Source organism: Epinephelus fuscoguttatus, linkage group LG22 (genome assembly GCF_011397635.1).
Source record: "Epinephelus fuscoguttatus linkage group LG22, E.fuscoguttatus.final_Chr_v1".
Taxonomy (NCBI): domain Eukaryota; kingdom Metazoa; phylum Chordata; class Actinopteri; order Perciformes; family Serranidae; genus Epinephelus; species Epinephelus fuscoguttatus.
The window spans coordinates 2,055,281-2,077,131 of NC_064773.1; the positions used below are offsets into that span (position 1 = coordinate 2,055,281).

Below are 21,851 nucleotides of genomic sequence, written 5' to 3' on the forward strand. Positions count from 1 at the left end.
ATATGACCATGAACAGAGTGTGTGTGTGTGTGTGTGTGGGTGTGTGGTGGTTACAGAGCTGTGAAACAAAAAGCAGGTAGATTGATGATTGATTAGCTGAGGCTGTCTGGCTGACTGAGACTCATTGGCAGCCGTCACTTTGATGAATTACACCGCTGAGAAAAACACACTGCACTCTGATTACTGCCAGCTACACTGACTCTGTGTGTGTGTGTGTGTGTGTGTGTGTGTGTGTGTGTGTGTGCTGGGGTTGATGGCCTGTGCACACTGTATATATCCTCATGTATGTCGCTGCTGATACGCCTGTGAGTCTCTCTGCAGGGACTGTTCCAGAGGATGTTGTTTTCGTGTTAATCCGCTGCTCGAATGTGCGTCCATATTTCACACATCCAGAATCCGTGTTTAGTATTCAGCCGGAGGAAACAGTTCATCCCCATAAGTCTGGCCCAAGGTCCTGCGCCTCTCGTAAACAGAGGGCGATTTGTTCATATTTAACAGGATGGATGACAGGTGTGTACATTTTCATTGTCTCTCAGCTCCGCCTGTCGTCGGATGCTCTGAATAATTTACGCTGATAAAAAAAGGCCACCGTGTTTCTTTTGATGTGGCAAAGATCAAGATTTGACTGATGCATTAAAATTATGGGCAATTTATTAAATAAAATGTTTCAGAGGCGACGCAGGGGCCGGACCTACATCAGTGTTTGATGGACTGGAGCTGCTGACGGCTGAGGTTTGGAGCTCTTAAATGTGCACATTTGTAATGCAGGACAACAGCGTTCAGACTCATAGTTTCAGTCCTCTTGCCTCAATGTTTTACCTCCATTATCTGCACACACCAACCTGTCTTATGACCTGGATCCATTTCAGTTTACAATAAGATAAACGGAGGAAGCTGATAACTTTAATGGGTGTATTTGGTCGGGGAAGGTGATGAGGACACTTTGAGGTCTAAACAAAAGTTCAACCATCAGACTCAGGTCCTCACACACCTCCCGATACACCGATCATCTCTCCACATTAACAGCCAGTTCATCCTCAAACTGCTGTGACACTGATTTGACTGGCAGCTCTGCCTCTCAAGGTGAGTTCATCATGTCACCTGAACCAGCTGTTCACTTCCTCTCCATAGCCTCCGCTGACATTTAGTCATTCACAATTCATCATCAAAAAAGTTGTTTCTCATGTTTGTTGACCTCCACACGTCCTGAACTAAAGTGATGATTCAGACGTCTGCAGACGACAAGAAGAGGTGCTGGAGACATGTCCATGTTTTGAGTCATACGTCAGTGGATCTCCAGACGGATCAGGATGTATTGTCGGGCTTTGTTAACTAATCTCACTTTTGCCGATGCTGAGTCAGACCTCGACCACATACAGCAGGGTCAAACACTGTTTATTTGTTACAAAACTATTTTCTTGAATAAAATCAGCTTCACGCAGAAAGAACCAGGTTGGTTGGTACTCACAGTGTATCCCCTTAACAAGGTAAAGAAATACACCAGCCTAGTGCAAGAGGAGTTTACAAGCTAACTCTTAAAGTGGATTTATACTTGTGCCTCAGCTTTATGTAGAGTATCATCGTGGCCTACATGTGCCTACGCTGTTGTGAGCATTTATTCTTGTGCAAGGAAGCAGGGCCCAGGGGCGATGAGCAGGGACGAGGGGGCATACATACTCTCCTACACCTGGAGCAGCGTCCTGGAGAGTTGGTGGACAGACAGCGGGAGGCGTGATCGTTTTGACAGGACGATCACGCCTCCCTAGCATCAGCCGATAAAGACGCGTCACAATCACCACCAAGTGACACTTCTGAGGAAGGCGGACCTGGCGCCAAAACGTGAAGAAGTCTAAAAAGGTATGTAACACCTTAATACATGTCTGAGATAAAAGAACAACTAAAGTGATTATCAGAAAGTGAAGACATAATGAACACCATTGAACTACTGGAAAGTTTTGCATGGAGGCAAAGAACAATCTGGTAAGGCGTGTATGTGAAGTGGGCGTCTTTATAGTGACAGGGGGTAATGATCCACAGATGAGTGGTGTTAAGGCCCTGACACACCAAGCCGACGGTCGGCGTCGACCAAAGTCGGGCCGTCAGTGAGCATCGGCACTTCGGCGTCAGTGGCTTTTCTACCAATTGAGCATGTTGAATCAGGGGCGGAGCTTGCTGGTGAGAGAGATCACTCTGATTGGCTGTTCAGGTTTTATTTCCTCGCCCCTGTAGCGAGTGAATCTGCCTGTAGTGAAACCGGGGCTAACCGGTGCTTCCTCCTCAGGCTCCACTTCACTCAGCTGCCCCACAGACCCGCTGCTTCTTCACACTTTAACCTGAATAACAAACCGGAGCTAGCTGGGAGCGGCTAGCGGAGCGTTAGCCGCAGCATGACCGGAGGGAAGCACAGCCAGTTAGCCTCCGCTAGTCTCTGAGCTAGCCCCGGCTCTCCGTTTGGATCCAACCGGAGCACCGAGCCCTGGTTTGTTATTCAGGTTAAAGTGGGAAGAAGCAGCGGGTTTATCGGGCAGCTGAGTGAAGTGGAGCCTGCGGAGGAAACACCGGGACCGTCTGGATGTAATAGTCCGTGGAGGTGCTGCGGTGCTCGGCTGCACAGATAGGAAACCCCTCGGCTGACAGGATGTACCACTCTCTCACTCCGCTCTCTCTCACGCAGGCGCAGAACGTACGTGCTACTTGGCCGTTGGATGTAGTCTGTGTAGTGTGTTCAAATGCAACTGACACAGGGTGACGTGAGGCGACGTGAGGCGACGTAGACGACGCAACAGTTGGCTTTCATCGCCGCTAGTTCTTTGATGTCTGTTTGGTGTGTCCGCACCTTTAGCCTGATGAGGTGATAGACAGGTAGGTGTAGTGACGACGCAGGGTGAGTGGAAAATTACTGAATGATCTGAGGAGATGGCATGTGTGGAGGACGAACAGTGCCAACTGTGGCAAGAGGACCTGCAGTTACGACCAGCGAACCTCCGCTAACTTCAGTCAGCTCCTGTTTCCACACCGGACGATGCAGCTACCTTCTTGTAAAAGCAGCCTTTTTTTTTTTTACTGAAAAAAAAATGCATTTAAAAATCAGCTTTAGTGGTGTACAGTTACATGACAAGCTGCCTTTTAAAACAAATCAGATCATAACTGAGGCATTTGATGGCACATGTGGCATCCCATATCCAGCGTACGCACATGTAGAGAGAAAATTAAAGAGCTCTGACGAGCGTCCACTTTGTAACTCAAAGTCACGTTTGTGCCTGAACCAACCGAACTGTGTGCACAGTGCTGTCGCATCATACAACACATTTGTTTAGTGAGAGTTTAGATACAGATCAGAACGTGTGTTTGTGGAGTCTGTGGACAAACAGCGTGGTGTGTTGTTTACTCGAAATGACTTTTCAGAGGATTTGTTACCATCAGAGTTGAACACAGAGCTCAGTGTGAGTCTGTCAGTCTGAGCCGCTGCCCTCTTCAGGGGTTTAAAGATGCCTCCGGCAACAACGACGATCCACAGAAACTCCTTCATTTCCAACACTACTGGAATTTTAAACATCAAATTAGAGATGTTGTTTCTGTCTCTCTGTTTTACACTCCTGTCAGAGAGCTCTTGATGATCGGCTGGGACTGTGTGTTGGTTTATAATGAAGGTATATCTTATTGTCCTGCAGCAGAGTCGTGTTCTGCTGAGGTTAATCTGCACTAACAGGATCCTCATCACTCACAGACTAAATATTGTTTCTGTGAGGTCACTCTCTGCAGTTATTTTGCCCTGTGTACTTCTCTGACTCTAATCGTTGCCCCTGAACGCCTCTCTGTCCTTGATGAAGGCCGACCTGAACACTGTGTGCTGCCCGGTGTGAACGTCCTGTTTCTGGCTTACCTCCCAAAGCTGCTGAGAGTTTTTACTGAAAAACGAGAAGCCCGCTCAGCAATGTTTCCACAGAAACACAGAAGTGAAGGTTTGATGTTACAGCAGCCGGTCTGTGGACACTGCTGTCATCTGTGACCCGTCCTCTGAGCTGTGCAGGATGAAACACACACTGAGGCCATAAATCAAGAGGAAGGTGTTCTCTTCAGGCAGGAAGGAAACAGAAACACATAAATATAATAATGATGTTAGATTAAAAACTCCTCAGAGCCTCAACACAACAGGAACAACACAGCAGACGTTACTGTTGGAGCCTGATGCTGCAGAATATAAAGGTTTATGAGAAATAAATGAGGTGCTAAAATTAAGATTGTATTTTGGATTATGTTTTCATCATGTGCTGAAATCAGGTGAACATGTCATATCTGTCACAAAAGCCTCGTTTCCTCTGAGCAGTTCAGTTCACTGTTTCTGTTCCCACAGTGAAAGTTGTGGATGGTCCCAACAGCAGCGTTCCTTAGCGTCCCCATGTTTGGTCCCCCCTCTGTTGGGGTACCTAGCACACAGATCTGGTACTAAAAGGTGGAGCTAGAAACCCTGCAGTCTGATTGGTCAGTAGAGGACGCTCACTCTGGTTTTATGTAACCTCTGTTCATACATCAGTAAACTACAACTATAAAATGAAAGAGAAAAAAATCACTTCATTCACTGGGCCGACTGCCGGCAACTTTTAAGGTGGAACGTTAACTTGTAATGTTACTCAATGCATGAGTTGATGACGTGAATCCATCAGCACACCTTAAATTTCACTGTGACAACTTTGACCATCACTTCAGTTTTTATATGACACACACTTTTAGTAATGACTTTAAAAATATAGATTCATTTGGAGCGGATTATGTGAAGGTCATATATTCTAATCCTCACTTCCTGTGGGCTACAGCAACACTAAACCCCTGAGCTTGCCTGAGAAGGACTAAATGCACAAAGCTGCTATTTTGAAATATCCCATGGAGAGAGACTCTCACTGCAGCCTGTTCTATTTTGTTGTGAAAATGTGGGCGTGCAGCCTCGTTCTGTGGACGATAAACCAGGTGCAGACTTCCATCTGTGTCACCGCTGATGAGGAAATACAGCGAGTGCTGGACGGAGCAGTGAGTGACAACAACCCCGCCCACATTTAAGAGGACTGTCTGAACACACCGAGGGTCTAGGTACCATGTCTGAAGGGTCACTGCTGGTTCTGAAGGGACTGGACTGAAAGGGTTTGGTGGAAAGGGGGCTAAAGTGACAAGTAGGGAGTCCAGACAAAACATTCATTTAACCCTTTAAAAAGGCTCATGAGAGGGAACTTGCTAAATACCAAGAGCTGGTGGAGTGGTGCAGAAGCCGAGACTGGTACTCACAGGTTTGTCTCAAGGTCTCTCAAGACAAAGTGTTGGACCAGTGGAACCGAGCGGAGGGTCAATCACAGAGCAGACTGAGGGTGTTCAGTTCATGCAGTCGCACCAGAGGGGAAAATGATCGATTGCTGCATTTTAGTTTTGGTTTAGTTCCTGTTCACACTGACTTTTTACAAACAAACCAAGAGGAGTAAACATGAAGTTCTTCTGACTGACAGGAAGCTGGTCAGTTGCACAGTTTAGGTGTTTGTCCTCCTGCATCATCAGGACCCGGGTGGGGAGGTGGGGGGGCACCAAGCAGAAGTTTGTGCAGAAATCATCCGATGGATTTTTTGTTGGTGTAGCTGTTGCTAAAATCACATATCTGCATCATTAATCCTGATGTTGGCTCGTTTTCTGTCACACCACAAATGAACTGCACCAGAGTCCGTTTGGAAGCAGACCCAGACCCGACTTTTCGAGTGGTCTTGCTTCAGTTGTTTGGTCCACACCAGGGTTTGACTGACAGCAAACGAACCGGCCCAAATGAACCGTACTAACAAACGGACCTGAGTTTGTTTTTAAGAGTGTGTTTTTAACAAGGTGCAGGAATGTGCAGATTATTGTCCGAGGGACAAGTTCACAGTATAAATACAGAGATGTGTTCACAGTCGTGATGTTGCTGCAACACGTTCTCATCCCAACTCATCAAATCTAAGTCAGGAGAAAGTTTGATTTAATGACATGAGAGTCAGAACCAGCAGACGCATAACTGAGCTGAACATCTGCTCTCATCTATGTGCTGTATATGGAATATTACTGTGATTACCATCCTCAAAATGTTCTGTTTCTGTTTATTACTTCCTGCTGAGAGGAAATCTGTCCTGCACCTGAAGTGATGATGCATGTGATATTTCATATGGATAAACAGAGCGACCCACGTGGAGCTGCAACAGATGATTAACTGGGTGCCAACTGTTAAATTAATCACCAACTAATTTGATAAGAGAAAACTCAGGTGATGTGTTTCAGGAGCAAAGGAGAGTCGGACAAAGTTTAGATTTCATCTGTTCTACACTGAGCACTACAAATATTAAGGACTGACTCCAGACGACTATGTTATGTCTGGGTAGAGGAATAAAAACTTCATCAGACTGCAAGTGAGGCTTTGGGCGCTGTCTTAAGAAAGGTTGAGCTGAGTAGGTGTCTTGGCTAGAGTGCGCTGCAGGGTTTGGGGTTACTGTGAGCCAGGGGTCGGCAACCTTTGCTGCCATAAAATAACCTGTGTGGAGCTGCGTAACATATTCGAGCTGTATGATGAAGCTAACAGTGAAGTCTACATGAGCTTATTAACATTACTGATCGGTCTAAACAAGTGTCAGAGACCAAGCAGTGAGGCAATGAGAAAAACAGGGTTTGGTTGGAAGAAAAAGGGGTTGATTTTCCCAGAAGATCCAAAATACAAACCAAGAACTTGATAACCAGACCTGGCTGGTGTGCGTTGAATGGCTCCTAAACTTGCAGTATGTGGTGAGAGCCCGGTCTCACTCCGAAGTCGCCGAAATCCGTTGTTTTGGCAGTGATTTGTGGCGGCAGAAACCAACGAAATAGAAGGGCTCTTTAACATCAGCATGATACGCGCCCGGTTGCTGTTATAGTTTAACAGTGCCTGGCGATGTCACGTGGAAACGCAGCGGGACAAGGACGAAAGTTAAGGTGGCAAAGTCCGACTAGGGCGGGCAGGATGGGTTCAACAACCACTGACTTTCACCTGAGAGAGTGGTGTTTGTGTCCCGTAAGATTCTAAAGCCAAACCCTGTTCTTTTCCCTAAACCCAACCACGTGTGTGTTGTTGAAGGAAACAAACATCAGTTTGTGGTGTTGTAGCGACGTAGTGCTTTTATTTTGAAAGAGACTGTATCAAACTGTACATTTCCTGTGAAAACAGAAGTGTATTTTGAAAACAGACAATGCATGTAACAGGCTGAAGTTGACACGGCGTCCCAGAACGTCAACAACCAACACACCCAGGGTACCTTGGACGTCATATGTGGACGTGGAAAGTCCATGACCAAACGTGGACATGTGACGAGGTCACAGTGAGGATGATGATGGAGCGCTGTGGAGGCCGAGCTGTATGACGTTTGGTTGACAACATGTTAAATCAGTTTGTGTAGTCAGTGTAGAGGCGACACATTTTACAGTTTGAGAATGTAAGATTCATTTTGACAAATATGAAAAAAATGAAAGTGTTCAAAAAGCATTTCTTAAAGCCACAGGGAGCAGCTGGAGAGGAGCAGAGGAGCTGCATGTGGCGCATGTTGTCAGCAAACAAAATGTGATGTCAGAACAGAGCTGTCGGCTCTTCTCTGCATAAAATGGCTCCTAACCCTGCAGCATGTGGTGACATGAGGTGACGTGTTGCATCTGTGGAGCAGAGTAGTCAACATGTCTGACAGCAGACTGACTCAACACCTGGACAGGGAGCTGGTAAAAACATCTGGTGCCGTTGGTCTCGCGTTAATCTATAGAAATAAATGATCTTGCAGAGTTCGTCATATTAAAACATTATGATTTGAAAATGAAAAACAGAAACTGATCAACATCATTTTCATAGGAAATAATCTGAGTCGTGTCAGTGTGGCTGAAACATGACTTCATAAAGGAACTTCAAGCTGTGATCAACTTTACTCACTGAACTAAAGTGAGGCGAGGGCGCCATCTGCTGGTCAAAGTGTGTCTGTGTGTGTGTGTGTGTGTGTGTGTGTGAGGTCACTGCAGACAAACACACCACTGTTACCGAGGGTGAAATTAGATCAGATAACTTTATTAATCCCTGAGAGGAAGTTCAATGTTTTCACTCTGGTGTCATACACACACTCAGAAATACGCACACACACACAAACAGGATCTATACATGCATTAGATGGAGAGATGTCAGAGTGAGGGGGCTGACCATGGATGAGGGCCGTAGCACTTGGGGGTTCAGTGCCTTGCTCAAGGGCACCTCAGCAGTGCCCAGGAGGCAAACTGGCACCTCTCCAGCCACCAGTCCACGCTCCATGCTTGGCCTGTACGAGGACTCGGGCCAGCAACCCTCTGGTTCCCAACCCTCCCTATCTCAGGGGTGTCAAACTCATTTAGTTCAGGGGCCACATGCAGCCCAATTTGATCTTCTACGGGTCGGACCAATAAAACGATGGTTCAATAACCTATAAATACTGTCGGCTCCAATAGTTAGATGTCTCTAGAAAAGTAAGTTTCTGATTCTGATTTCCACGTTCAGTCCAAAACTTCTCTCTGTCATCACATGTGCTTTGATCCAAACATTTCCCGATACAGATTCTTTTGAACTGAAGCTGCTGAGCAACAATATTTCGCACAATGTTAAATATCTTTAAACATGGTCACAGTAATTATTTGTCATTATATCAGAGAGCTGTGTCGTGGTAGGGGTGGAAAAGTGTCTGAAGCAGAATTTTACATGAAGTTAGCATAACTTAACCTGTACAACGGAGTATTAGGGCCATATTGAAAAAAAAAATGGAGATTTTGAGAATAAAGTTGTAATATTACAAGAATAAAGTCGGAACTGAGAAAAACTTGTAATATTACCAGAATAAAGTCGTAATATTACGAGAATAAAGTCGTAATATTACGAGAATAAAGTCGGAACTGAGAAAAACTCGTAATATTACGAGAATAAAGTCGTAATATTACGAGAATAAAGTCGGAACTGAGAAAAACTCGTAATATTACGAGAATAAAGTCGGAACTGAGAAAAAGTCATAATATTATGAGAATAAAGTCGTAATGTTACAACTTTTTCTCAGTTACGACTTTATTCTCATAATATTACAACTTTATTCTGGTAATATTACGAGAATAAAGTTGTAATATTACAGCTTTTTGTCAGTTAGACTTTATTCTCGTAATATTACGACTTTATTTTGGTAATATTACGAGAATAAAGTTGTAATATTATGACTTATTCTCACTTACAACTTTATTCTCATAATATTACGACTTTGAGAATAAAGTCGTAACTGAGAAAAAGTTATAATATTACAACTTTTTCTCAGTTCCGACTTTATTCTTGTAATATTACGACTTTATTCTCGAAGTCTCAGAATTTTTTTTTTTAATGTGGCCCTAATACTGCGTCATAAACCTGCTCTTGAAACCTGTCACCTCTTATTTCTGGTCATGTATTGGGCCCGATTGGACCCTTTGGCGGAGCAGTTCGTGCTCACGGGCCGTGTGTTTGACACCCCTGCCCTATGGACTGAGCCACTGCTGCCCTTCATTAGTTTTAGCACGCTGCTTATTTGATGTGTCTCATTTGGTTATTTTATTGTTTCAGTGCTTTTATATTCTTTTATTTTGTATTACTCTAATTGTTTGATTTGTTGTACCTCAGTTGGCAATTAGTTGCCAATCTTTGCTTCAGTGACGGTATTTTATCTTTATTTTATTTTTTGTTCTTTGTATGTAACATGTATTATGTAATTGCCTCATTTAATTTGCTTGAATTCTGCATTGTTATAAATCCGGGATCAACCATAAAGCACTTTGAAAAGTGCTTTACAATAAAGTTTATTATTATTATAATTATTATTCTGCCCCTAACACACTGTTGGAGGGCCCGCTCTCTCTGTGGCCCCCTCCTCAGAGGGCCCCAGTGCACTGTTTATATTTCCGCCCCTGATCTTGCTGCAGAAACAGGTGTAAAGTGTGTTTGGTGCAGTTACACCGCCGGTCAGTAGGTGGCGCCCTGCAGCTTGTGGTCCGCCATTAAACGAAGAAGAAGAAGAGCGTTGCGCGGGTTGTTTGACTGTTTGCTAACAGCTACAGTTAGCAGCAGGAAATCAGTCACCGCCGTCTGTTTCATCAACACGGTGAGTTCTTGTTTTATGTATATTTAATCCTAAATATGTTTCAACCTTCGCGATAATGTCAGTTAGATCATGTTACCTACTTGTTTTTAGGACTCAGCTTCTCTATCAGTCAGATTAACTTCGTATCTCAGCCGCTCTGTGTCAGGTTGTATGAGGAGAACAATCCGCTGAATCCAGTTTAAAAATCTTTAATTTGTGTCCTTACTTTGAGTTTTTCATTAAATTAAATCTGACAGAAGACTTAGTAAGATATTTAACAAATCGCTGGGATGTTGTGTTGAATTCGGCTCATGATTCAGGACTCCAGATGCTAATAATGGAGCATAAGAAGCACTAATTACCGTCGGTGTTGAAACATTAATAATCTTAAATTAATTCGTGCACGGTGTTATCATTATAAACAACCTGAGATTTATACATAACCGAAGATGACAGGAAGGTTAAATTGTGAGATTTTTAAATGGAGTTTGGTTTCCTTCTTTATAGAGTTAGAGACTAGTGTTTGTTAAATTCTCTGTCTTTATTTCACTGGTGGAAAATAACTCAACACATCTGCTCAAATGGAAATACTGTGTGATATATTATTTTGTGAATTAAGTTTATGCTAAAAATTGAGGTCACAGTTATGAGGTGGATTACATCTTTACATTTTGTAGACTTTATATAATTAACATGTTATTGTTTCCAACAAAAACTGGACATATAAACTCTGTGAAGGTTGAATTAATGTCAGTAATGTTGTGTAATTCTATTAAATTTTACAGGTGTACCTAATAAAGTGACCACTGAGTGTAAATGAAAATATGAAAGGGGCCACTCTCCAAAATGACAGTAACACTTTGCTGCTAATGAGAGCTGCAACGATTCATCAATTAATGGATGATTCAACTTTTTGTACATTCAATTAATTGAGTCAGTGGTTCTCAACCAGGGGTCTGAGGGCCCCCAGGGTCCAGGGTCTTGTTCCAGGGGGTCCCCAGAAAAATGAGGAATACGAGGAGTCTGTGCCTAGCTCTAATAAAAGAAGTAAAAAGATAATCACAATATTAATCAGTATGATTATTTAACACAATTTTTCATTGATTTTCGGGACAAAATATTTTTTTGCACTTGTACATTTAAATCAAGAGAAGAGTGAGTTCACCTTCACCATGTGCTTCATTCATGCTAATCAACAAACTTTGCCTCATTCTTCACCTGCATTCAGTGCATCCTCTAGAATTAAAATATATTGAAAATTCTGCCCCATATATTTGCTAACTAACAATAAATGTGCCGTCACAGGATGCAGCAAAATTATTCTCAATTATTTGTGCAGCCTTGGACCAAACAAAACATTTGATGGCGCTTCTCATTGTTCACTTATTAATTGATTGATTGATTAAGAAAATGTTCATTAGATTAATTGGTAACCAACATCATTGTTAGTTTCAGTCCTCTGCTGATACCTGCGCACCTTACCTGAGGTGATATACTTACTTTTACTTGAACACAGGACCTGAGTTCTTCTCCACGGCTGCCCGCTCCACACTGAGGCGGCGATGGAGTCCACAGAGAGCAGATTCGCTCACCTGCTGCAGCCAATCAGAGAGCTGACGAAGAACTGGGAGATTGACGTGGCGTCAGAGTTAAACGACTATTTAGAAGAGGTGAACGATCAGAATATCAGCTGTGTCAGACAGTAAACAGGCTGTGATGTACTGAGTAAAAAGATGATTAAATTTGTAACTGTCTCTGTGGATGACCGTCTGTCTGTGTCTGTGTGTTTGTAGTTGGACGATATGTGCATCACGTTTGACGGAGGGAAAACCAGACTGAACTTTGCCGAGGCGGCGTTGCTGATCCAGGGCACGGCCTGCATCTACAGCAAGAAGGTTCACATGCAGAACTCATAAAAACCAAACTGTAAATGTTATTTAAAAGGTCTCACGCTGAACGTCACTGTGCGACTGTTTCAGGTGGAGCTCCTGCACAGCCTGGTTTACCAAACTCTGGAGTACATCAACGACAAAAATAAGAAGTAAGATCCTCCTTCAGGTCTGAGTCAGTGTTTGTTTGTTTGACAGACACGTCAGTGATGTTGTTTCTGTTTGTTCCTGACAGACGGAACAAAGAAAGGGCGGCGTCTCAGGAGGGCGACACAGACGGAGCGGAGGGGGACGCTGATGATGATGAGAATGTGGTGAGAGACAGCACAGTGCTGGAAATGATGTCGTGTCTGTGACAAATACAAACCACACATCTATTAGAATATTCTTAAACATTTCTGTATCAGCTCAACATGTTTAAAAACAACCGTAACCACGCCCACATGTGGATTCAGATGTTAAAGATGTGAGCTGTGGAGTTCCACAGGGAAGCTGTCACGGGCCACTGCTTTGTGCCATTTTTACAAATGACAATGTTTTGTTATTTTGTTCGGTGTAATTTGTGAGTTGTTTTGTGCACTGCCACAACTGTAAGGTTGTTGTGGACCTCAGGAAGAATAGCTGATGCCTTGCAGTAGCTAACGAGAATCCTAATAAACTAAACTAAACTCGTACCGACTCACTGAATGCTGACGTTAAAGCTCTGATAGGGTTCAGACAGGCGACATTAGTAAACTGAATTTTGAGTTTGTTTAACATTCTCTTTATGCAGTAACAGGATTCCACATGAGGTCGCTAACTTTACTCCAACTAAACTGGCAGTAGGGGTGGAGTTACAGCTGTCAAAAGGCATTCTGGGTAATGTAGGATATCACTAACAGTGTGTTTGTGTCCTTCAGTTCACTCCTCTGGATATTGACGTCTCAGAGGACTCCCAGAAGTCTGACTCCAACATGGTGAGTTTATTCCTGCCTCACTGTGAACACATACACACACGCACGCGCGCGCACACACACACACACACACACACACACACACACACACACACACACACACACACACACACAGGGTTTCCAGGGTCATGGAAAATGATCTCAGGAAAGTCCTGGAAACATTTTGACATTTTGTTTCTGAACATGTGTGAGAACCCTGCAGACAGTTTATGATGATGGTGTGTAAGTGTGTGTGATCTCTGTTTGATGTTCAGACCGTGAGCGTTGCTCCTCTTCCTCCTGAGTCTCTGATTCCTCCTGAAACCAGCGAGAAGAACAAACTCCCTCTCATCAGGTCAGTTTACAGAGAAACACACTGTGAGATTTATCTGATACTTTACTTCCTCTCGTTGAACTCATTTAGATCTCTGCAGTTAGTTATGTCTTTTAGTTTGACCACATTTTCTTTTACATTTCATAGTGTACTGACACGTTCGTATTTGTGTGTGTGTGTGTGTGTCAGTGTGAAAGGTGACGTCCTGTGCAGTCTGAAGGACTTCAGGATGAACCTCTTTATCCCTGGAGACGATGCCATGATCCTCCTCACAACTGGATCAGCTGCGGCCAGGTTGCTGGTTGACAGTTATCTTCTTCCTGTCGACTCTCTGCTGCAGCAGCAGCAGCAGCAGCAGCAGCAGCAGCAGAACGGAGGTACGTGTCTTCTCTCTGTGATATGAAGGACAGTCTGTGTGTGATCTGGTACAGTGCAGTGGATCTGTAGATGTGAGGTGTCTCTGCTCTGCTGTCAGCTGGTCGACCTCGTGTTTTAAATGTCTCCGCTTGGTCCAGATGTTGTCGATGCTGCGGGGGCTGATGTTGCAGATATTGGAGGTGATGATGACAATGCTGCTGCTGCAGAGAACTTCCTCCCTATAGATATGGACAACATGGAGCTGGACCAGGACCACCCAGAGGAGCACGTGGACAGACACCAGGTCTCACTTTTCTTTTCAGTCTAGCTTGAAGACGTTAGATCGTGTGATTCTCTGACTCTTCCTCCGCTGACTCTGAATTCTTCTTCACTGTTTCAAAATGTGTCTCAGGCTCCGAGTGACGGCAGGATGATCCGAGAGAGACGGCAGGTCGAGGCCAACAAAGTGATGAGGGAGGAGACGCCTGCTGTATGTTGATTAACATCTTTATCACTCTGTTGTCATCACTCTGTATTTGAAATATTACAACTTTATCTCTGAACCTGCGACTGTGGCTTTCAATATTTCAGATTCATTTCTTATCAAATTTTCTATATTATAAGTCAGGGTCGTAAGTGTCTGTGTTTTGTGTTTCAGGTGAACGTGTGGGCACTCCACGACCCGTACGCCGTCATCGGGGAGGACAAACCCTTGAAACCAGGTGAGCTGCAGGATCTCAGGTGCTCTTTGATACAGTGTGGCGTCGCTCTCATTTCTGACAGAGTTGTGTCTGTTTAAGGAAAATGCTACAAGGTTCCCGACGGCCTGGACGATGGTGGTAAGAGGAAGAGGAGACGACCTGGTGCACTTCAGGACTTCAGGAGCTGGTTCAGAGGAACCTGTGAGTTTTGTGTGTTGGTGATACCAAGATGTTTTTGTTCACTTTGTGAATGAAACTGAACAGTTTGATTGTTTTGTTTCAGTCGATCCTCCTGAGCACAAGTTAAAAAGTGGACCCAAGTTTGCAGGTAACGACTTTCTCTTCAAGGATCAGTTCTGTTTCTCTCCAAAGTGATACTGCGCTCAATAGCTGGTTAGCTTAGCTTAGCATGAAGACTGGAAACAGGTGGGAACAGCTAGCCTGGCTCTGTCCAAAGGAACACAATCCACCTACCAGCTCCTCTAATGCTGCGTTCACACTACACGACACGTCTCTCTGTTAGTAGGTCAGATTAGGAGATTGTGGAGTCATAAAATCTCACCATGACTTGGCCGACATTTGAAGTACCTTTTTCAAATCTTTTTCAGACCTGAACTACATTTATTTGAGCTCAATCAAAGATAAGCTGAGGACACGAAAGAGGATCAACAAGAAGAAGGTAGGACAGAGTGTGTGTGATGTGTTACTGTCTTCAGGTAAATGATGAACGTGATGATGCGTTGTGACGTCATTCGGCGTGTGGTATTGCAGTGAAATCTTTTGTACTTTAACTCTGGAAAAAATTGATCTCTGACAAAGAAGTGTGCAACAGAACAGTCATTCAAGTCGGAATTATATGTTGGAAACTCGGGCAAGATCCATCAAGCTGGAGTTGCACACCTGACGTCACGGCAACATGGCGGTGCGCAGAGCAACCTTTTCATCATGTCGTTGCTGCTGCTATGGTGGTTCACAATATTACGCTCAGCACCCGTCAACACAATTTTGAGCTACTGTACATTAAAGGGATAGTGCACCCAAAACTGAAAATTCAGCCATTATCTACTCACCCATATGCCGAGGGAGGCTCAGGTGAAGTTTTAGAGTCCTCACATCACTTGCAGAGATCCAAGGGGAGAGGAGGTAGCAACACAACTCCACCTAATGGAGGCTGACGGCGCCCCAGATTCAAACCTCCAAAAACACATCATTGAAACCACAAAATATCTCCATACTGCTCGTCCATAGTGATCCAAGTGTCCTGAAGCCCCGACATAGACGGAGAGGCAGGCTACAGGCTACAATGGCTATAAAAAAGGCTAAAAACAGAGTTCAGATGAGGTTTTCCCAAACAACTTTTTATGTCGGGGCTTCAGGACACTTGGATCACTACGGACGAGCAGTATGGAGATATTTTGTGGTTTCAATGATGTGTTTTTGGACGTTTGAATCTGGGGCGCCGTCAGCCTCCATTAGGTGGAGTTGTGTTGCTACCTCCTCTCCCCTTGGATCTCTGCAAGTGATGTGAGGACTCTAAAACTTCACCTGAGCCTCCCTCGGCATATGGGTGAGTAGATAATGGCTGAATTTACATTTTTGGGCGCACTATCCCTTTAATGTGCTTAACGAACACAGACCAGTGGGACCGTAACGCACCGCAGTAACTGATTCTTGCAGGCGCCCATGTTTTCCTGAGCAGGTGCACCGGGACATTTTAGATCAGAAGTTGGGAATACAGAGTTGGAATTATCGACTCCGACTTAAAAAGAATTCCAACATTTGTGATGTGGAGTGTGATGTCACTCAGGGTGTGGTGGTCTCTGATGAAGAACTGATGAGGACCTACCTGCAGCCGGAGGAGGCGGGGCCAGAGCAGCAGGGGGAGGAGCCTGTGGATGGTTTCAGACACCCCGACCTGCTGGGTAAAACTGCTCCACACACACACACACACACACACACACACACACACTCTCTGTCAGGAGGTGTATCTGAAGCTGCTGTTGCTGGTGGATTAAATGTAGTTTATTTGTGTTGGAGATTAAAGTTTGAAATAATCTTTAAAAGGTGGTGACGACGACGACTCGGACAACGAACAGGCTGCGTTTCCTGACGACCTCCCAGCTGAGTTTGCTGGAGGACCAGACTTCATATCACCAGGTGAAAAACATGTGGCCATGATTTAAAGTTTGTAAGGTTCATTTACAGCAGATGATGAACACATGAATGTTTTGTGTTTGCAGACGCTGAGAGAGACGAGCTGAGTTATGAAGATCTGGTGAAGCTGCGTGTGGTAAGAGATCAATACTCTGGTTGGTTCTACGCTGGGGAAGTTCACACGTTACAGCAGCTCAAGAGTCAGAAGCAAAGAGAAGAGAGGAAATAATGTGTTAAAATTGATGGAGCAGTAATAAACAACTCCGTCAGTAACTTCAATAATTAAACATGTATTTGAGTGTTGACGTTAACCCTTTGTGTGCGTCTCTCTCTGATTGGTCCAGGAGCAGCTGGTGGTGAACAGCCAAAGTTACACTCAGGAGACGGCTCTGTCTCGAAGAGTCAAAGAGTGGGAGGACGAGATCCGCCCTGTGCTGGCGCAACAGGTGACACACGGACACGTCATCTCTGCTCCATCAGCTATAAACATCCTGTTGTTGTGTCACTTCCTGTCGGTGGTGTTTTTCAGGAGGAGCGTCCGGTGTTTGACATCCACGATTACGGCGACAGGATCGTGGGAGCGCTGAACAGCGTGGGGCAGCGCAGATCTTTCGCCTCTATTGTGGCTGGTTTGGACAACGTTGAAGCCTCTAAATATCTGCTGGCTTCACTGCAGCTGGTAAATATCAGCGCTCACATGTTCACTGAGGGTTTCACTTGATTTTAGATTCAAATATTTCTCTCAGACTAATTATAGGAACGATTCACATGAAAAAGTTTCTTCATCTTCTTCTTCTACATGTTCTCACTAAAACTTTAATTCACTGATAAATAAGAGAAATAATCCTGAATAAATGTAGTTTGAGTCTGAGTCCCACCTTTCTTTAGATTCATGTGTGTTTGGACCGTGATGATCATGAAGCAGTTTCTTCATCACTAAATCATCACAGTCTTCCTCAGGAAACTCCTCAGTTTTCTTTATTTCCTGTAACAGGATTTTTGTCGAGGAAAAACTGATGAAATAAATAAAAACAACATTAGATAATCTTCCAGAAAACCCAAAATATTAAAGCCTGTAAACTGAGATGTTCTTGTGTGTATGAGAACAGTAACGTACTTCCTGTGGTGTCTCAGGCCAACGACCACACGGTGGAGGTGGACAGTGCTGCCGGTCTGGAGGAGAGCCTGGACACGATGGGACTGACGCTGCTCAGCACCGACAGAGCCACAGACAGATTCAAATGTCTGGCGCCCTGAAACTCTGTGAGCTCATGGCATCATCACCTCATGTGTCAGTAAAGATAAAATACACGGCTTATTTACTTCTTCAGTCTTCTCTAAGGACCTTCTTTGTCTGTCTGATGAACTGTCTCTCTTTTGATTCAGTTAATAATTGAATCATGATCTGTCTATAAAAGCTCGACTCTGATGATATAATATTTTTCTCATCGTCATCTATATTTGTAATAAACACTGTCTGTTGAATTTGAGCAGAAACACACCCCCTGGTGTCATCTCCATCTTTCCCCCATTGTCCAGTGGGATGATTTAAGAGCTATACGGCCTGATGATAGACAGCAGGTTGTCAAACTGCCCCTGAGTCATCCTAAAATCTGCCTGTAAACGTCCATGATGGAGGAGAAGCTCCTGGACCAACTGGTGGTACTCCCCATGATCCAGCCTCTTTTTTAGGGTCTCATGTACCCACACAGATCTCTGTTTATCTGCTGACAGCCTCTCACCCTCAACCAGAGCTACAGACAGCACCCTCTGCCTCAACATGGCAGCAGCTACACACTCATTACTGCAGGATACACAAACAGTAGGTTGATCACACGGGACCAGACAGGTGGAGAAAAAAACCATGAAACCCTCCGACTCTGTTTCTGCTCTTTGACATCCCACATTTGGAAACGCTGACAGAATATTCACTGCTTTGTTCTGAACATTCATGTTCACAAATCATTTTTCAGAACATGATTTTAATAATAGGAGTGCATGAATTCCACCTGTGTTACAAAAGAGGATATATTTTAAATTAAGGAGGATTTAGAGTTTCAGGTCACTGCACAAGCTGAAGAAGCTCTCAGAGTTTCAGTGTTCCAGGACTCAAAACAGAATCTTTAACTCTCAGTTTATAGTTTGAGTCTTCAGTGTGTGACGTAGTTGATGATGTGGCCCCAGACAGAAACTCTAACTCTCAGCTGACAGTCTGACGTAGTTGATGATGTGGTTCCTGACGCTCTCGCTGATCTGCTCCTGGTTCTTCATCCTGTTGTAATAATCCAGAAACAGCCCATCAGGACTGATGAGGTAGATCAGGATGGTGTGATCCACGATGTAGTCTCCGTCCTCGTCTTTGGGTCCCGGGCTGGCATACACCCTGTAGTCCCGCCCCGCGTGCTTCACCTCCTCCTCTGTCCCCGTCAGTCCGATCAGACGGGGGTGGAAGTCTTTGACGTAGCGGGCCAGCGCCTCCACGTCGTCCCTCTCGGGGTCCACAGTGATAAAAAGGGGCTGGATGGGTGGCAGCGAGGCGTCCTGGTCCAGAGCCGTTACCACGGCGCTCAGCTTGTCCAGCTCGTCAGGACAGATGTCAGGACAGTGTGTGAAGCCGAAGTACAGCAGCACCCAGCTGCCCAGGAAGTCCTTCTTGGTCCTGCGCTGGCCCCGGTGGTCCAGCAGGCTGAAGGTGCCCTGACCCAGAGCCACCTGCTGCAGCTGCTCCACCCGCTGCCGACGCAACTTCTGCTGCTTCTCCGAGTGCACGTACCACCACACGGCCAGCAGGCCGCCGCCGAACAGCAGAGTCACCGCCAGACGAGTCCTCAGCTTCAGTTTAGCAGAAGACGCAGACGAGTTCAAACACCTGCGGGTCACCTGAGGAAGACGAGGAGGAAGAGGAAGTCTGATGGGTCGACTCTGTGGGCTCAGCGAGGACATGGACGTCTTCTGGATGTGAGGGAGACTTCTCAGGAGTCTTCCTCCTGCACGCAGATCACCCACAATGCACCTGAGCCCCAACATCTTTGACGCCGTCCTGCAACAGACACAACACAGTGTGGTAATATGACACATGTAGTGCCGTCAAAAAGGACAATATTTCTGAGATACAGTGATATTTTAAGTAGCATAATATGGAAGTACTGAAGTATAAATACTCTCAGTTGGTACATACATACAAACAAAAACAAACAAAAAAGCTGTGAATACATTTAATTAATTTATGAATAAATGAGAAGCATTTGTAATTATGTTGCTAACATTTACAACTTTTGAACATATTTGTGAATCCAGGTCTTTTTTATCTATTCAGGTAAATGTGTTATTTATTTTTGAAACTTTATTAAATTACTTAAATTAATACATTTATTTTCTTTATTTGAGCGTAAAATTAATAATTTATTTATTTATTTTACTTTTTTTATTTTATAGATCCGCTTTATATGTTCAGAATATTTTTGTGAGTTTGTAAATTAGTGGAAGGTATTTTATATTAACAGATTGCACATCCACACATGAACGGCAGCACTGAGCGGTGGTCGGAGGCATGACCCGCCCTCCTCTCCCTCTGATTGGCTAGATTCGTTACCTTTGTTGGTCGGATTGGTTGGATTTAAGTATGAGGACTGTGATTGGTTACAGCCCTTCTGAGTAAGCCAATCAGAGGCAGAGTAAGGCAGGATAGGGCGGGTCATATCGTAGCCGTCCTACGGGGGAAAAAAAATGGTTCCGCGCCATTTTGAATTTTAACCTGTTAGTGTTGAATTTAATGAAATTCACCTGCACTTGATGGGAACACATCGTGTTTTTATGACTTTAACCGCTCCTGACATCGACATGAACCCTCCTGAATGGTTGCAAAGAAGTTCACCTGCTCTCAGGTGAGGTTTTACTCATTTTAATCATACGATACATTACTTTTATTAACGCCTAGTACAAAAATCACCGCTACACTCAGCTAGCCGAACATGACCGTGATGTAGCCGTCTGGTATCAGCGGTAGGTAATGACAGCAGCTCAGCCTGTTAGCACACTGGTTTAGATTACAACATTAAAAACACACTTCAGTTTATCATTCAGTGCTAACAGATAGCTAAAGGCTAACTAATGCAGTGTACCATAGAAGCTAATGTCCGGTAACAAGCTGTCACCTTAACCTGCTGCCGTGAAGCTAACGATAACAAACCGGAGCAATAGCACACCATGCTAACAGGTTAGCTTCTCTTAGCAAACACACAGTAGGTTAATATATGATGATGATGATAATAACTCACCTTCAGTCTCTGTGCTCACATATGAAACTACTGACAGAAGAGTCGAACCGACTGTTGTGAAACACATGAACTGTCTTTACCTAAAACTGCTCTGAGATCAGCTGATTCATTAAAACCGAGACGATGACAAATAGTATTAAATAAACACATTAATTATTTAGCTGTTATTTAGATACTAACAATAACAATAAATTTAGTTACAATTCACATAAACGTAAATTCAGAGATTTCCGGAGTTCAGTATTTACAATCAGCAGATTCGTGTTTGTCCTGATGAAGCTGTGAGGCTGAAACTCTCCACCAGATGGCGCCACAGTAATAGAGTCTGGCTGAAACATTAGATTACAGCAGCTCAGGAGCCAAAGAAAGACTATTACTACATATTACAAAAATACAAGTTGTTAAATCAAAATTAAAATGATGTAAAATCTATGTACATGTTCTTCTTCAGGCCCACCTTATGGGGTAGTCTCAGCAAGTGCAGCCACTGACCACTGACCTGGACAGATCCTCCGAGATGTAGGTCCCCAGGAACTTGAAGGTGGAGACCCTCTCCACCAGGTCCCCATCGAGGGTCTCCACCTTCAAGTTCCTTCCCTCTAAAGACAGGTGTTCAGATCCGAGTGAACTTTAAGTCATTTTAAAGGTGCGGACACACCAAACCGACACCAAAGAACTAGTGGCGACAAAAGCCAACTGTTGCATCGTCTGCATCGCCTCACGTCGCCCTGTGTCAGTTGCATTTGAACACACTACACGGACTACATCCGACGGCCAAGTAGCACGTACGTTCTGTGCCTGTGTGAGAGAGAGCGGAGTGAGAGAGTGGTACATCCTGTCAGCCGAGGGGTTTCCTATCTGTGCAGCCGAGCACCGCAGCACCTCCACGGACTATTACATCCAGACGGTCCCGGTGTTTCCTCCGCAGGCTCCACTTCACTCAGCTGCCCGATAAACCCGCTGCTTCTTCCCACTTTAGCACCGGTTAGCCATGGTTTCACTACAGGCAGATTCACTTGCTACAGGGGCGAGGAAATAAAACCTGAACAGCCAATCAGAGTGATCTCTCTCACCGAT

At 44.4% G+C, this 21,851-nt stretch overlaps 2 protein-coding genes across 2 annotated transcripts; one reads left to right on the top strand and one right to left on the bottom strand.

Moving 5' to 3' along the window:
* Positions 1-10,050: 10,050 nt before the first annotated feature.
* On the top strand, positions 10,051-18,000 carry ncaph2 (non-SMC condensin II complex, subunit H2). The gene is made up of 20 exons (XM_049567461.1): positions 10,051-10,151; positions 11,647-11,800; positions 11,924-12,025; positions 12,110-12,171; positions 12,255-12,333; positions 12,919-12,975; positions 13,227-13,306; positions 13,475-13,662; positions 13,801-13,946; positions 14,055-14,132; positions 14,301-14,364; positions 14,443-14,544; positions 14,627-14,671; positions 14,952-15,022; positions 16,151-16,265; positions 16,408-16,500; positions 16,584-16,633; positions 16,842-16,943; positions 17,027-17,176; positions 17,632-18,000. Exons 2-20 carry the CDS (start codon positions 11,693-11,695, stop codon positions 17,752-17,754), a joined length of 1,815 nt encoding a protein of 604 aa, XP_049423418.1. The 5' UTR covers positions 10,051-10,151; positions 11,647-11,692; the 3' UTR covers positions 17,755-18,000.
* A 473-nt stretch (positions 18,001-18,473) lies between these two features.
* On the bottom strand, positions 18,474-20,852 carry LOC125883238 (protein SCO2 homolog, mitochondrial). The gene is made up of 2 exons (XM_049567483.1): positions 20,775-20,852; positions 18,474-19,537 (listed from the first exon to the last, which is right to left on the bottom strand). The coding sequence occupies exon 2, from the start codon at positions 19,522-19,524 to the stop codon at positions 18,691-18,693; it is 834 nt and encodes a 277-aa protein (XP_049423440.1). The 5' UTR covers positions 19,525-19,537; positions 20,775-20,852; the 3' UTR covers positions 18,474-18,690.
* Between the last annotated feature and the right edge of the window lie 999 nt (positions 20,853-21,851).